The following is a 14,414-nucleotide window of genomic DNA, read 5'->3' on the forward strand; positions in this document are numbered from 1 at the left end:
CCCTCCCTCCCTCCCTCCCTCCCTCCCTCCCTTCCTTCCTTCCTTCCTTCCTTCCTTCCTTCCTTCCTTCCTTCCTTCCTTTCTTCCCTCTTTACTTCCCTCCTTCCTTCCTTCTTTATCTCTCTCATCCATAAGTCACCAGCTTTGATTTTCAGAACTGTAGCTCAAGCCCCTGATTGTGGGAGAGCACCACTTTTCAGCTAGTTAGGACTCAGAAGTGGGTTCCTCTCCTCTCAGGCCTTTTGAATGAATCATCAGGTGGGTTTTTCCCCTTTCTTTGTGCACAGAAACAAAAAAGGATGCCAAATGTGAGGAGTCCAGGAAACGTGAAACTGTCTCCATGATGCTGACCAAATATGCTGCTTATAACACGTTCCATCACTGCGAACAATGCCACCAGTACATGGACATCAGCCCTGCGTCCCAGGTGAGGTTTTCCCGTCCCTGCTACTACATAAAGACACTGGTGTTTAAGCTGGACTGGGAGAGAGATTCTCAAGTAGGATGTTAATTGAGGAATGGAGAAATGGAAAATGTATTCTTGTTTATGACAGGCTTTCCATAGGGTTTTCCCAGCACACTCTGGGTAGAAATGTAGGCTGATAATATAAAGACCTATTGGCTGATGGCCAAAATGTGTGATGCAACAATCTGGAGAAGTTGGGGTTTGGTTATTTTTTATTAATTAGGGGCAGAGAAGGGAACAAAGTATCAGTTCTGCATTATATCTAGAAGTTCTAAAAGCACTTCATACGTAATACACTTTGGTTTTAGAGTAGATAGGCAATCCTTAAATAATTGGGTTGTAGGAGTATTAGATAACTAGGAAAGTGTATTTTTTTTTTGGCTTTTTTTTGGAGGGCAGTTGGGGTTAAGTGACTTGCCCAAAGTAACACGGCTAGTAAGTGTGTCAAATGTCTGAGGCCGGATTTGAACTCAGGTCCTCCTGACTCTAGCCAGTGCTCTATTCACTGCACCACCTAGCCACCCCTGAAAATGTATTTTTTTTTATTTTATCCTTCACTGATTAAAATAACGTCACTGACTTTGAGTTATATTTCCTGTTTGGCTGCTGAGTTACCCTGAGCCAGCAATGTTTTCACCCTGGCATAGAATGCAATTGATGAGAGAGCTTGGGAAAAAAAAATTATTTGTTGCTGTATGCAGCTAGAATCAAATAGACAGGGAGACATGAGCTCACTTACCATTATAGTACCCACCTTCTTATGACATATTTGGGCAGCAAAGATGAAGACAGAGGAAACTACCCACATCTTGGGGAGTAAAGCACTTCTCTCCCCACTGTACCTGGGGAAAATTTATACTCCTGTTAACGGGTGAGAATAACTTCCCTCCCTTATAGACTGTTAGCTGTGAAAACTGGGTCTACCACCCCAAGAAAAAATAAACAGAAAGTAGAATATCCTGGTTCAGGTTGACCATTGTTTCCCATAGTTCTTCATTCAGTCTTAGCTAAAACTATAAATCTGTTGGTAGTAACACTGTGAATGTGTTGGTAGAATTTTTGTTTAGTTTTACTTGTCCATAATAATAATAGCTGGCATATGTGTTTGTGCATATGCTTATCACTTTAAGATGTACAAAAGGCTTTGTATCTGTTAACTTATTTACTCCTCACAACAACTCTGGAGGGTAGGTAATATTATTATCCCCATTTTACAGATGAGGAAACTGAGGCAGCTAGAAATTGCCCAGGGTCTCACAGCTAGTAAGTGTCCACACAGTGATTCAAACTCACGCCTTTCTGACTCCAACTTCGACACTCTAAATGCTGTGACTCCTAGCTACCAAAAATATCATGGGGCTAAAAGACTTGACCTGCACACAAAATGTCCATTTGTATTAAAATGTGCTTTTAAAAATAAGAAAAAAATGTTTAAATATTGATGTGTTTTCTTTGCGATATGGGTAATAGCTGAATTGTTGCAATGTTGTATTTAGAAAATTGTACTTGTGATTCTATATATATATGTGTGTGTGTGTGTGTGTGTGAATATAATATTTATTTCTAAATAAATAAACCTACCTACCTCCTACTGTCTTACAGATAAAACTGACAAATTATCCTTGAAGTGAGTCAAGTCTTAGCAACTCTATTAAAGTTTTTGTAAGGCATTTGAACATATCAGCTGCAATCAGTCACTGGACTCATTTACTGAAAGAACATAGAATATGCCCTTCTCTAGAAAATTTTAAAAAGTTATTAGACTTCTGTTTGTCTTGGGATGTGTCATTTATTCCTGCCTGAATCCATTGCTTTTTGTTGTTCAGTCAGGGCCAACTCTACATGACCCCATTTGGGGTTTTCTTGGCAGAGACACTGGAGTGGTTTGCCATTTTCTCCTCTAGGTCATTTTACAGATGAGGAAACTGAGGCCAGCAGGGTTAAGTGACTTGCCCAGGGTCACACAGCTAAGTGTCTGAGGCCAGATTTGAACTCAGTCCTTACTGACTCCAGCGCACTGTTCACTGCCACTGCCTTGCTGGGCAGCATAATCTGGTGGAAAAAGAAGTCAGAAGCCCCTGGTTCAAATACCAGCAACTGCTACTTTTGTTATGCTGGGTGAGCACCAACCTCTCTGCATCCCGGCTTCTTCATCTTTCATGTAGAGGGTCGGAATAAATGATCTCTAAGGCCCCTTCCAACTCTGCAGTGTTATAACCTGTGGAAAACAGAAGCATTTTTCTCCCTACAGAACGCTGACCATTTAGCATAGAACAAGATACTCCATAGATGATCTTGTATTTTGCACGAAAGCAGTTATTGTTCAAAGGAAAGAGACACAAAATTCATATTAAGCAGCAGCTATTCCGTTAATGCTGTAGAGAAGATGCATCAAAAATAGAACAGTTCCTGGGGGCGGCTAGGTGGCGCAGTGAATAGAGTGACGGCCCTGGAGTCAGGAGGACCTGAGTTCAAATTCGGCCTCAGACGCTTAACACAAAACTAGCTGTGTGACCTTGGGAAAGTCACTTAACCCCAATTGCCCTACCTTCCCCCCTCCAAAAAGAAAAAAAAAGAACAGTTCCCAAGACAGTACATGATTGTCCGTAGTGGTTCTTTGTGTGTTGAGCCTGCAAACATGCGCTTTGGAGGATTTCAGGTCCTCATTCGTTACTATTAGTCCCGACCCAGATACTTTATTGGGAAACAGTGAGAGGTACAACCAGCCTTCCTGCAGTCCGTAGGTTTATGTTTCTTTCCCCTCTGCCTTGCCATTGCAGATGTCCGACTCTACCCTGCACACATTCACATTCTCTTCCTCCATGTTGGGAGAAGAGGTTCAGCTCCACTTTATCATCCCCAAATCCAAAGAAAGCCATTTTGTCTTCAGCAAGCAAGGCAGACACCTGGAGAGTATGCGGCTGCCTCTGGTGTCTGACAAGGTGGGCGAGCACTGTGACTGGCCATGGGAAGCGGGGGGTGGGGAGAGGCTTCAGGACCTGCCTAAGCCTACTCTGTTTTCCTTTCAGCAGAATTTGAATGTAGTCAAGAGCCCAATCTTCACTCCTTCCAGTGGACGACATGAACAAGGCCTGCTAAATCTTTACCATGCAATGGAAGGCATCAGCCACCTTCACCTCCTAGTGATCAAAGAGTATGAGATGCCACTGTATCGCAAGTACTGGCCCAACCATATCATACTGGTGCTTCCTGGAACGTTCAACAATGCTGGTGTTGGTAAGCAGTTATGCATCTTACGGAACCCCAGGGGAGAAATCCAGCTTCTTTGCTTCGTCCTCATGGCCTGAAACCCAAGAACTAGCAGCTATTTAAGATTAAGGAGTACTGGGTTCCTCCCAAGAAAAAGTTCCACTGGTCTTTGTCACACCTTTGAAGTTGGCTTACTGCTAATAGGAAATGGAAGTGTTTTAGTTTAATTTTTCTCCTGACCCTCTCTGTTTAGCACCATATTCCCTTAAAATGTTTTTAGTTCCAAGGACCAGTCTCTAAGGAAGAAGTCATCACTGTATATACAAAAACCAGACAAACAAAGGATATTCCTTTATACATACCCAGGAAATGTCATGGAGTGACCCCATAGTGCAGTAGTTTAACCTAGACGAAATGTTCCCCTCATATTCCAGGCATCACTCTCATTGCGTTTTAGGCCCTGAAGGTCCAATTTCGAGCTGAGAAACATCCATGCATCCCGTTCCCATCTAAAGAGGCTCCAGGGGGCCCAATCCTGCCTGCATCACCTATAGTTTTATGGACACCAGAGACTGAGACAGTTCTTAGGACCAATTTCAGAATCCATATTATCACTGATGCTGATAACATCCATCTGATTGACCAGTAAAGGTGTTTGGAATAATCTTTTGTGTCCCTACCAAGTAAAGGAGGAGTAAAGGACTGAATTCACACTGAAGACAGTTTGGGCAATACAGCTGTTGAGAGAATAGTGGTGATGTCTAGAAACCTCTGACCAAATCTGCCAGACAGAGCAGCCGTTGCTCTGGCCACTGGGCCATCACTTTCCAGTTCAGAATGAGGCTTTGCGGGGTTTAAAGACAAGCTGCCCAATAGTGGTTAATCAGCAGATTGACCTTTCAAGGGGAAGTGATGACAGCTAGTAATTCACTTGGCTCTTTGCCCAAATGAATCTGTCACAGTGCCACCAGAGTAGTTTACCTGAAATAATATTTCAGAAGCACAGCTCTCACCATCTACAGATTTCTCTCTATTGCTTTCTCTGCTCTGCTAATAATTTTTCTTCTCTATCTAATCTGTCCCTTTCTTCTCTCCTTTTCTCTCTTCCTTTCCCTTTGACCTCCCTTAAACTTACACATTTTGAAAGATTAGCCACTTTCTTAAAGAATTTTTTATATTCCCTGTTCTTGATTCTAAATTTCATGACTTGAATCTTTTGCATTTTTCTCTCAAAAAATTAGCTCATTATAAAACTAACAAATTACTTTTACTTGTATTCAGCCCTCCTTTGAGTTTTTGTCAATGAGTGATTTCTCTATCTTTCAGCTAGAAATAAATAGCGAATTTTACACACACCCCTTTTTTTGGTTCGTCTTTCTACTGTTTTTGTTTGGAGAACACATCCTTCGGTGTCTGTATATCCTTTAGTGATGGGTTTTATTTCAAAAGTCTGAACAATTTCCCTGACCTCTTCAACTTATTTTCTTCTCGATTCCTTCCTATTCCCTTTCTCTTTTTTCCTTTTATTTATTTTTCGTGTATTCTCCCTTCTTTCTGAAAATGAGTGGGGTAGAGTAGGTGGACCCTTTAAGCACTGAGCTCTGCTTTTTGTACATGGCATGGCCATCTCTTTTACACCACAAGGTGCAAATGAAAGAGAATGTGTCACGTCCAGTTAGTTAAATGATAGTAAAAAGAAGAATAAACCTCCCAAGGTTAAAAGAAATCCAAAATATAATCCAGGGAGGCCCACTTAGAAAGGTAGACTTGACCTTTGGCCTTCAAGATGAACAAGAGCTCTCTAGCAGAATACTGACAACAGCTGGTGGTTATATGGCACTTTAAGGTTTAATAAAACACATTCATAGGGCGGCTAGGTGGCGCAGTGAGTAAAGTGCTGGCCCCGGAGTCAGGAGGACCCAAGTTCGGTTCCGGCCTCAGACACTTAACACACACATACTAAAACAACTAGCCGTGTAACCTTGGGCAAGTTACTTAACCCCAACTGCCCTCCAAAAGGCAAAAAAAATAAAACATTCATTATCTCATGTAATCCTCCCCCAAATCCATTGAATTAGGTACTACAGGCATATTATTCCCCCTTCTAGAGATGAGGAAACTGAGGTTCAAGAGGCTGAGTTGACCTTGGTCACACAGTTAGCAAGTCTCTCTGGTGGTATTCAAACCCAAGTCTCTCTGGCCATTACATTACCAGGGTTCCCATGCTTTGGACCCTTTTCAGAGAAGACCCTGTTTCCTCAAGTCTCATTACACATTGTAGATGCTTAACAGTTTTTGATAAATGAATGAACGCATGAATGCACAAATGGATGAGTGCATGCATGAATGAATGAAACCTAAGCTAGGGCAACATTCATCAAAGTATTGAATTCAGTCATCTCATCAGCACTTGGAGCTGCTCCTGGGATTATTGAAAGTCTTGTTCCCAGCTGTTTTGAGCTATTAGCATGTGTTGAAAATAATCCTTCTACTCGGGATGTCTTGTTTTAGGGGACATGGAGTCCCCCAAAAGCCTTGCTTGACTCCTAAGTTTCCAAATCAAAATCAGTAGGTTTGGGGCTTGAGGGTTTTGTCCTGTGGAGTGGATTCAGGCCAGAATTGCTCTGTGCATCGCTATTTGTGTTGCTCTTCAGGTGCTGCAAGGTTCCTCATTAAAGAGCTCTCCTACCATAACCTTGAACTGGAGAGAAACCGCCTGGAGGAAATGGGAGTCAAACGCCAATGCGTCTGGCCTTTCATAGTGATCATGGATGACTCTTGTGTCCTGTGGAACATTCACGGAGCCCAGGAACAGTCCAGGTACAGTACTGGCAAGGTGATTGCAGGGAGACAGGAAAATCAAGCAGCCTAAGCCCTTACTGTGTGCTGGGAATGGGGTTAGGTGTTAGAATTAGACATACGAATGAAGCACACAGTCGAAGGGAGAGAAGACCATATGTAACCCTTGTCCCAACCTAATCCCAAATCCACAGTGAACACATACAGCAAATAGCAAAGAAACTCATTTATCCAAATTCTAACAAAACTGAAATCAGAGAAGGTCTACACAGGAGAATGTATACCAGGAGTGGCTAGGTGACACAGTGAATAGAGCACCGGCCCTGGAGTCAGGAGGACCTGAGTTCAAATGTGGCCTCAGACACTTAACACAAAAAACTAGCCGTGTGACCTTGGGCAAGTCACTTAACCCCAATTGCCCTCCAAAGAGCAAAAAAAAAAAAGGAGAATGTATACCAGACAATACAGAATGAAGGAGCTTTCCTTTGGGGAGTGAGATAACTCAGCTCAACCAAGAGTATCCTCAATCTCACCCAAGAGGAAAACTCTAAAATCTCCAGCATAGCAAACTGGGAATAAGGACAAGATGGAGGCTACACATTCATCTCATGTCTTCTCAGAATCTTTTCTTTCAGCAGCCTGAAGTGGGGTTGGCCTCTTCCATCCCCAAAAGGGGACTGGCTCAGAACTAAAGCCCTCACATCACCCCAGTTCTGATGCACGCCTCAGAGAGGGCAGGGCTTTTTTCTCCACCAGTAAGAAGCAAGTCCTATACAAATGGACTTTGAGTCAGGCATTATATATACATGAATGAATGCAGAAAGAGTTCATACAGATCAGCTATTAAAGCTTAAAACTGCACTAAGACTTTGGGGACTGCGCTGTGCCAGCACAGGCTCCTCATTAAGGCTAACTGATCCGCCACAACTTCTGGAACATAAAAGAAAAGAGAACAGGAGAAGCATCTTGAGGGTGTTTGTTTTGTCTGCTTTTCACAGCCTCCACAAATTCAAATATTTTGCCCCTCAGGTGAGCAGGGCAGGAGAATATGTCCAGTTAGTTACCTTCCTCATTCTCCCTTTTGTCCTTGGGCAGTTCTTTGCCGTAAATCATGGAATTGCAAGGCACCTTTGAGCTCATCTAGTGAGGTTCTGAATCCAGGGTCAGTGAACTTGTTGGAGCTTTTAAAATATTTTAACAGTTGTATTTTAATAAAATTGGTTTCCTTTGCAATCCTATGCATTTATAAAAATATTACTCTGAGAAGAGACATGTCCATAGGTTTCACCAGCCTGCCTTTAAAAGGGAGGAAAAGGGGGGAGGGGAGGCACCCTAGGAAAAGGGTGAAGAATCCCCGCTGGAGGCAGTGCAGCCCCTCGTCTTACAGAGGAAGAGGCTGAGCCCAAGGTGTCCCCGGGCCCTGCCCCTCTGAAGGATGCAGCCTGTCCCTTTGCCCCTCCTCCCCCTTCTTTTCACCTTTTTCATCTGTGAGTTGGTATCTCCAGCCAGATCTTAAATTAGGATGTTGGAGGGAGTGGTGCAGACTGCCTGCACCTCTTGCCATTTCCCCCGTGGGCTCTCCCTGGATGTTCTTTGCTTCCTGCCTCTTCCTTCCTCCAGCCAGGTCCACTCAGTGCAACTCAGACCAGACCTCTTAAGCCTCAGGTGTCAGAAAACAATGATTTTCTCAATCAACCAACAAGAATTTATTAAATGCCTACTAACCTCCATGTGGGGAGGCACTTCTCTTTTGCCTCTTTGTTTTGTCTCACCAGTGCTTAGCGCATTGCATATAGGAGGTGCTTAATAAACGTCTATCGGTTATTGTTTGATTGACTACTATGTGCCAGGCACTGTAATGAACCTGGAAGATACAAAGAAGTAAAATAGTCTCTGCCCTCAGAGAGCTTACATTCTAACAAGGGGGGGGGGGGAAAAAAACACACACATATGTATACACACACACACATGTGCATTGTGCCCAGCCTGTGGTAGAACCTTCCGAGCTGGTCTGATCAGCCAGTCAGACACACTGTACCTTGATTCTAACATAATGATGTTATTTTGATCCTCTTCAAAAACAAAGGACAACAGCCAACCAGCCAACATATATGCATGCATATCCATGTCGATAGAGACAGAGACACAGAGAGATGCGGGGGGAATGGGCGTGAGGAAACTCTCTACCACACCTGCCCCTCCTCTGCAACATTGAGTCTTAGAGAGTTACTCAGGACACTCATTAGAAGGGTGAAGGTCCCATCGCCATTACAGGTCAGAGGCAAGGCTTGAACCCAGTGCTGTCCAACCTAGATGCTAGCTTTTTCTCCTTGGCATAAACATGTATGGCATATTTCATTTTGAGCATGTTTTTAGAGAGTGTATCTGCAGACTATATACAAAGTGAATGTAAGAGTTTTGGGAAGGGGGGGGGCCCCGAAGGAGGGGGGGGGGGGGGGTTGGGAAGGCTACGTACAGATTGAAGGTTGTACTTGAGCTAAGTTTTGAAGGCAACCAAGATTCCAAAAGGGGCCAATTAGGAAGGAAAACATTCTAGTTTGAATTTTGACTCTCCTTCCTTCAGTAACATTTTTGTTGTGTAAATAACAGTTCCCTGAAATGTTCTTTTCACCTCAAGTTGTGTTTTGGGGGATAAAACGAGTTGATAGTGATGGGCGACATCTGCCTGCACTGCTTTTGGAAATGGTCGGTTTCCCCATTCTGGGATGGTCCCATGGGCTGCTCCTCACACTTGCCTTATTTTAAATCCAGTAGCCAGCCCACGGATTCAGGGATTACCAGTAAGAACGTGTCCTTAAAGGCTGTCCTGCAGCATCTTGAAGCCACCCCAAAGATTGTGCATTATGCCATCCTGGGGATACAGAAGTGGCACCGCAAGCTGAGCTCTCGCAGCCTCAAGTCTCCCTTCTCTCGGTGCCACGTCCATGACTTTGTGCTGCTCAATGTGGACTTGACACAGAATGTGCAATATGATCTCAACAGGTAAGGAGCCCGAGGCGCTCAGCTCCTCTCCTGGGTCTGGGTCTGGGTCTGGGACTGTGATGGTGGCGTTATGTGACCTTGGGAAAGTCACTTCACCCTGTTTGCCTCAGTTTCCTCATCTGTAAAATGAGCTAGAGAAGGAAATGGCGAACCACTCTACTCTTTCTGCCAAGAACACCCCAAATGGGGTCACAAAGTATCAGATGCTATTGAACAACAGCGTGCCAGGCAGATTTCTTCACTCCGCTGACTGCAGGAATTCCTTTAGACCTAGCAGATGCCTAGCGCAGTTAACAATCCGTAGACACTATTGCAGGTCATGTTTGGATTTATCCGGCTCCTGGGAGGGGGGGGGTCCATCTCATTCTAGGCCGTCTTCTGATACTTGCTGTCCCTTTCTCTTTCTGTAATAATCTTCAATGAGATTATGGAGGCCGAATAAGTTACTGAAACCCAGATCTGTATTGCTATATTTAACTTTGAGGTACTTCTGTGAAGACGTTGACTTTAACTTGAGAACCAACAGCAGTGGCCTGCTCATTTGCCGATTTAACAACTTCAGTCTCATGAAGAAGCACATCCAGGTTGGAGGGCAAAAGGACTTTAGCGTCAAACCCAAAATCAGCGTAAGTTGTTCACGTCGGGGAGAGAGGACTCTTTTCTTGGGAGTGAAGACAGCAGCTTCCCTATTAACGTCTTTTACATTAAATGGCTTTGTTTTCTAATAACCGAAACAACAAATGGGAAAATCTCATCATTATAATGAAGAAAGCATTGAGAGCTATTCCCAGTTCCCAGTACACAGACCAATATCAGTCTGTGGCAGATTTTTACTGTGATACGAAATATTTCCTACCAAAAAGTCCTTTCTTCTCAGTTCCTAATCTAGGCCCCTTGAACTTCTGAAAACTGCCATGATGAGGCTGAACTGATTTTGGTAGAAGATTTAAATGTGACATTATAGGAATATGATAAAACATGAAGGAGAGAGAAGGCAGAGATATCCACCTACAATTTTATTTCCATGTTCTTTACTGAAAAGGAGAACAGTCTTTAGATAGCAAGGTGTAGAAAAAAATAACAAGTAACTGAAAACAAAGGTAAATGAGGAAATGGTCAGGGAGTACCTCTTTACCTTCAATATTAAATCACTGAATCTCGATGCACTTACATCTTTGAGTATCAGAGGAACATGGGGATATGACTTAGGGACCATTATTGGTGATCTTTGAAAAATCATGGAGAATTGGAGGGAGAGATACCACACAACTGGAGATTAGGAAGTGTTTCAGTTTTCATAAAAGCCAAAAAAGGTAAATTGCTTGATTTATGGTGAAATTCTAGAATGAATAAATTATTATATAGAATGAATTATGATGATTAATGAACACTTAAAATGGAAAATGATAACCACTGTGAAAGCACTATGTGTTCAACAGAAACATGCCAGACTGATTTTATTCATGTCCTTTTGACAAAGAGATGATCCTGATAAATGAAGAGAATTCCATAGACATGGCGATCTGAATTTCATCAAGGTCCTTGGTGGTATCTCATGATACCCTGATGGACAAGATAGAGAGATGTGGGCTGGAGGTTCATAGTATTGTCAGGTGGATTTAGAATTGGTTTGAGGAGCAGTTAATTCATCATTGACCACTTAGAGAGATGTCTATGAAGTGAGTACCTAGGGTTCTCTGTCCTTGGCCCCCCTTCTTCTGTTCAACATTTTTATCAGCTGTGTAGATGAAGTGTTCATGAGTCATTAAATCAGTAAACATTTATTAAGCGCCTACCTGCTACATGCTGGGTACTGTGCACATTGACTTAGGAGAATCGATAGTTGTCTTCAAGTAAGTGGAAGAGGGATTCAGTTTGTTTTGAACGGCCCCAGAAGCAAGAAATAAAAACGGTGGATGGAAGTTGTAGAGTTAGATTTAGTGTAAGGAAAAACTTTCAGACAATTAGAACTGCTGATGAGTCAGAAGGTGGTGAATACTCCATCTTTGGGGGTCTTCATGTTGAGGCTGCGTGGGCATTTGTTGGCGATGTTATGCAAGGAATTCCTGCTTGAACACAGGTGAGACTGGATGACCTGTGAGGTCCCTTTCAGCTCTGAGACTCTTAGGATTCTGTTGCACTGAAGCTTGGTTGTGTCTGTATCACAGACCATCAGCCACAATGAGATACAGAGCAGTTTGGGTTATGAAAAGATCACTGTTCTTCAAAACACAAGATCAAGTCTTTGCTATTACACATGTGACGTTATGGAGAAGTCACCTCGCTGAGGTGACCCCTATAAAATGGGGTCAGTAATATTTGCACTACCTATCTTGTGGTCTAGTCATAAGGAGGACAGCTTGTAAATATAGTAGTCTAGCACTGTGAGTTATTACTTTTAGCATTGCTGTGCTGGGATCACATATGAATAGACATCATAGAAGGGTGTATTTCCATCTGTACTTGGTCTCTACTTAATAGACTTTGTTGGACATTCTTGCTTGGTGTATGCTTTGCAGATTACTGCCAAATGCAGTACTTTTTGAAAGAACTGCATTTGTCTTCACCTTTGTCCCCTCACTGTCCAGCCCACATTAAGTCCAATTCCTCCCTATACCCAAGAGCCCTAGATGATAAAACTATGCTACAGCTGCATTTGGCCAGGTGGTCACAAGAGAAGGGTTTCTCCACCTAGTTCATCCATTGCACTGAAGGGACATGCAGTGTATTTTAAATATTCCTGTTGCATCTGATTACAGCTGTCTGAAAGCATAGCACCCATCTTGCCTCTTCAGTATGTTTGCGCTCCAGACAGTGAACACACTCTCCTAGCAGCTCCAGCCCAATTTCTCCTTGAAAAGTTCCTTCAGCACGCCACATACAAACTCTTCCCAAAAGCCATCCATAATTACAGGAGCCCCATCTTGGCCATCGACTGCTACCTAAACGTTGGACCAGAGGTAAAAACACTCCCCTCCCTTCCTTCTTCCCTCCTTTCCTTTCCTTTCCTTTTTTCCTTTTTCCTGTCCTGTCCTTTCCTTTCTTTCCTTCCTCATGGCTGTGAGGCGGCCAAGTCACCTTCCCCAAAGTTCATATTACCTGAAATGAAGTGGACATAAAGACCAATGGAATCTCAGAATTCTCTAGGATGCCTGTTCCTCTGCCAATGGTTCTGGGAGGTTATCAAGATGCACCTGAAACTGCTGTTGCAGGACTGACCCACCCCCTACATTACTTCCTTTTCTTTTTTTCTGCTTTTCTCCCTCGTTAGTTTTCTTTCTGCCTTCCCTCCTCCCATGTCCCACTCTTGCCTCTCTCTAGCCTTGATGGGGGCAGGGCGGGGAACCTTTAGGCTTTGCTTCTCAGCAGCAACCCTCAGGTATTAAAGAAATGACTGAATCTTGTGTGGACGCTCCCCTATGGCTTTCTTATCCAGCTTTGATGCATTGGGTAGTTTTGAGATTTGGGAAAAAATTCATATTCTGAGTGTGAATCACAGAATGATAGAGCTGGATGGAGGCTTAGAGAGCATACATCTAATCCAAACTCTTTGTCTTATAGATGGTGTTGAAAAGGTAAAACCAGAGAGGTTAGACAGCTTGACCACACCTCCACTTCAAGCTGATTGGGGGCAGGGCCAGGGCCAGAACCCGGGGCTCTGGATTTCACTTCATTAAGTATTTAATTCATCATAGCTGCTAGAGAGAGGCAAGATAGGCTGCAAGCTGAGAAAGCATCTGCTAGGATCCCTGCACATGCCTAACTGTCTCCCGTGCTTCCACCAAGTTCTTCAGCATTCTCCGAAATCCCTTTTCTAGAGTTTGTAAGAGGCTGATATTCTATTCTCACGAGAGCAGAGCAGTCAGAACATCTTAGTTCACATTCCTTTCTGTCCATATGAAGCATCCTTCCTTTACTCAAAGTGACGTTTAAATTTGATTTGATAGCTTTCAGATTATAACAAGGCATTTCATTTTCGCTTTCTCAGAAAATGCTTTTTGGGGGGAGGAAGGAAGAAGGAAGTTACAGAGGAAAACGATGTTTTAACCCGTTAAAATTTAGATTTTTTTTCCCTCCTAAGTCCTCTGTTTCCCTCACATTGGTTATACAGGGTGTTCCAAAAGTCTTAGTGTGGCTTTAATCTATTTAAGTTGGGGTCACTTTGTATTACATGAAGCTGAAATGTCTTGTGTCCCTGTGAATTCCTCCATTAGAGTCTTTATTGGGAAGAACCAGTCCTGATCTTCTCGACCCTAAAAATTTAGTGCAGGCAATACTGCCCCTTGCCATCTGAACCCAAATGGCATGTATACACATACATATTACATATACATACACCCATGTGTATGTTTATGTATACACACACATATATTTTAGCTATTTTTTGAAAGTAAAATGCTCCTCTTTGTGATGTTTCAGGTGGCCATATGCTATGTGAGCTCCCGACCACACTCCATCAATGTCAACTATGAAGGCATATTTTTCAGCGGACTCCTTTTGTACCTCTGTGATTCTTTCGTAGGTGCTGACCTCCTTAAGAAATTTAAGTTCCTCAAAGGTAGGTCTGCTTTAGTACTTGAAAAACTACCCCCTCCCCTGCCTTCTCTCTTTCTCTCTCTCTCTCTCTCTCTCTCTCTCTCTCTCTCTCTCTCTCTCTCTCTCTCTCTCTCTCTCTCTCCCTTAAAAGACCATTTAGAAAGACTAATTCCTTTTTTACAGTTTTCAAAGTGTTTTATATAGTTTATCTCTTTTAAGCCTCATATCAGCTCTATGAATTACCGGCATTTTCACATGAGAAAAAGCAACTTGCCCATGGCCACACAACTAAGACATGCCAGAGGCAGGATTCAAATCCATTTGTTCTAACTTGAAGTTCAGAGTTCTTTCTATTACATTGTATTTCCTCTTAAGAAGAGGGATTCCTTATAAGAAATTT

At 43.0% G+C, this 14,414-nt stretch overlaps 2 protein-coding genes across 2 annotated transcripts in view; one reads left to right on the forward strand and one right to left on the reverse strand.

Moving 5' to 3' along the window:
• Positions 1–14,414, forward strand: part of GREB1L (GREB1 like retinoic acid receptor coactivator) — a 344,278-nt gene that overhangs the window by 323,849 nt on the left and 6,015 nt on the right. Inside the window, exons 27-34 of the mRNA XM_069099751.1 lie at positions 288–427; positions 3,247–3,408; positions 3,499–3,703; positions 6,331–6,496; positions 9,248–9,478; positions 9,963–10,104; positions 12,238–12,438; positions 13,898–14,036. Of these exons, the coding sequence (XP_068955852.1) occupies positions 288–427; positions 3,247–3,408; positions 3,499–3,703; positions 6,331–6,496; positions 9,248–9,478; positions 9,963–10,104; positions 12,238–12,438; positions 13,898–14,036 (1,386 nt within the window). The remainder of the gene's footprint in view (positions 1–287; positions 428–3,246; positions 3,409–3,498; positions 3,704–6,330; positions 6,497–9,247; positions 9,479–9,962; positions 10,105–12,237; positions 12,439–13,897; positions 14,037–14,414) is intronic.
• Positions 1–14,414, reverse strand: part of ESCO1 (establishment of sister chromatid cohesion N-acetyltransferase 1) — a 96,981-nt gene that overhangs the window by 21,096 nt on the left and 61,471 nt on the right. The gene's annotated exons all lie outside the window — the stretch shown is intronic.

The sequence above is a fragment of the Petaurus breviceps genome, unplaced genomic scaffold (genome assembly GCF_028583685.1).
Source record: "Petaurus breviceps papuanus isolate PSGF00001 unplaced genomic scaffold, PetGlider_PUasm1.0 38, whole genome shotgun sequence".
Taxonomy (NCBI): Eukaryota; Metazoa; Chordata; class Mammalia; order Diprotodontia; family Petauridae; genus Petaurus; species Petaurus breviceps.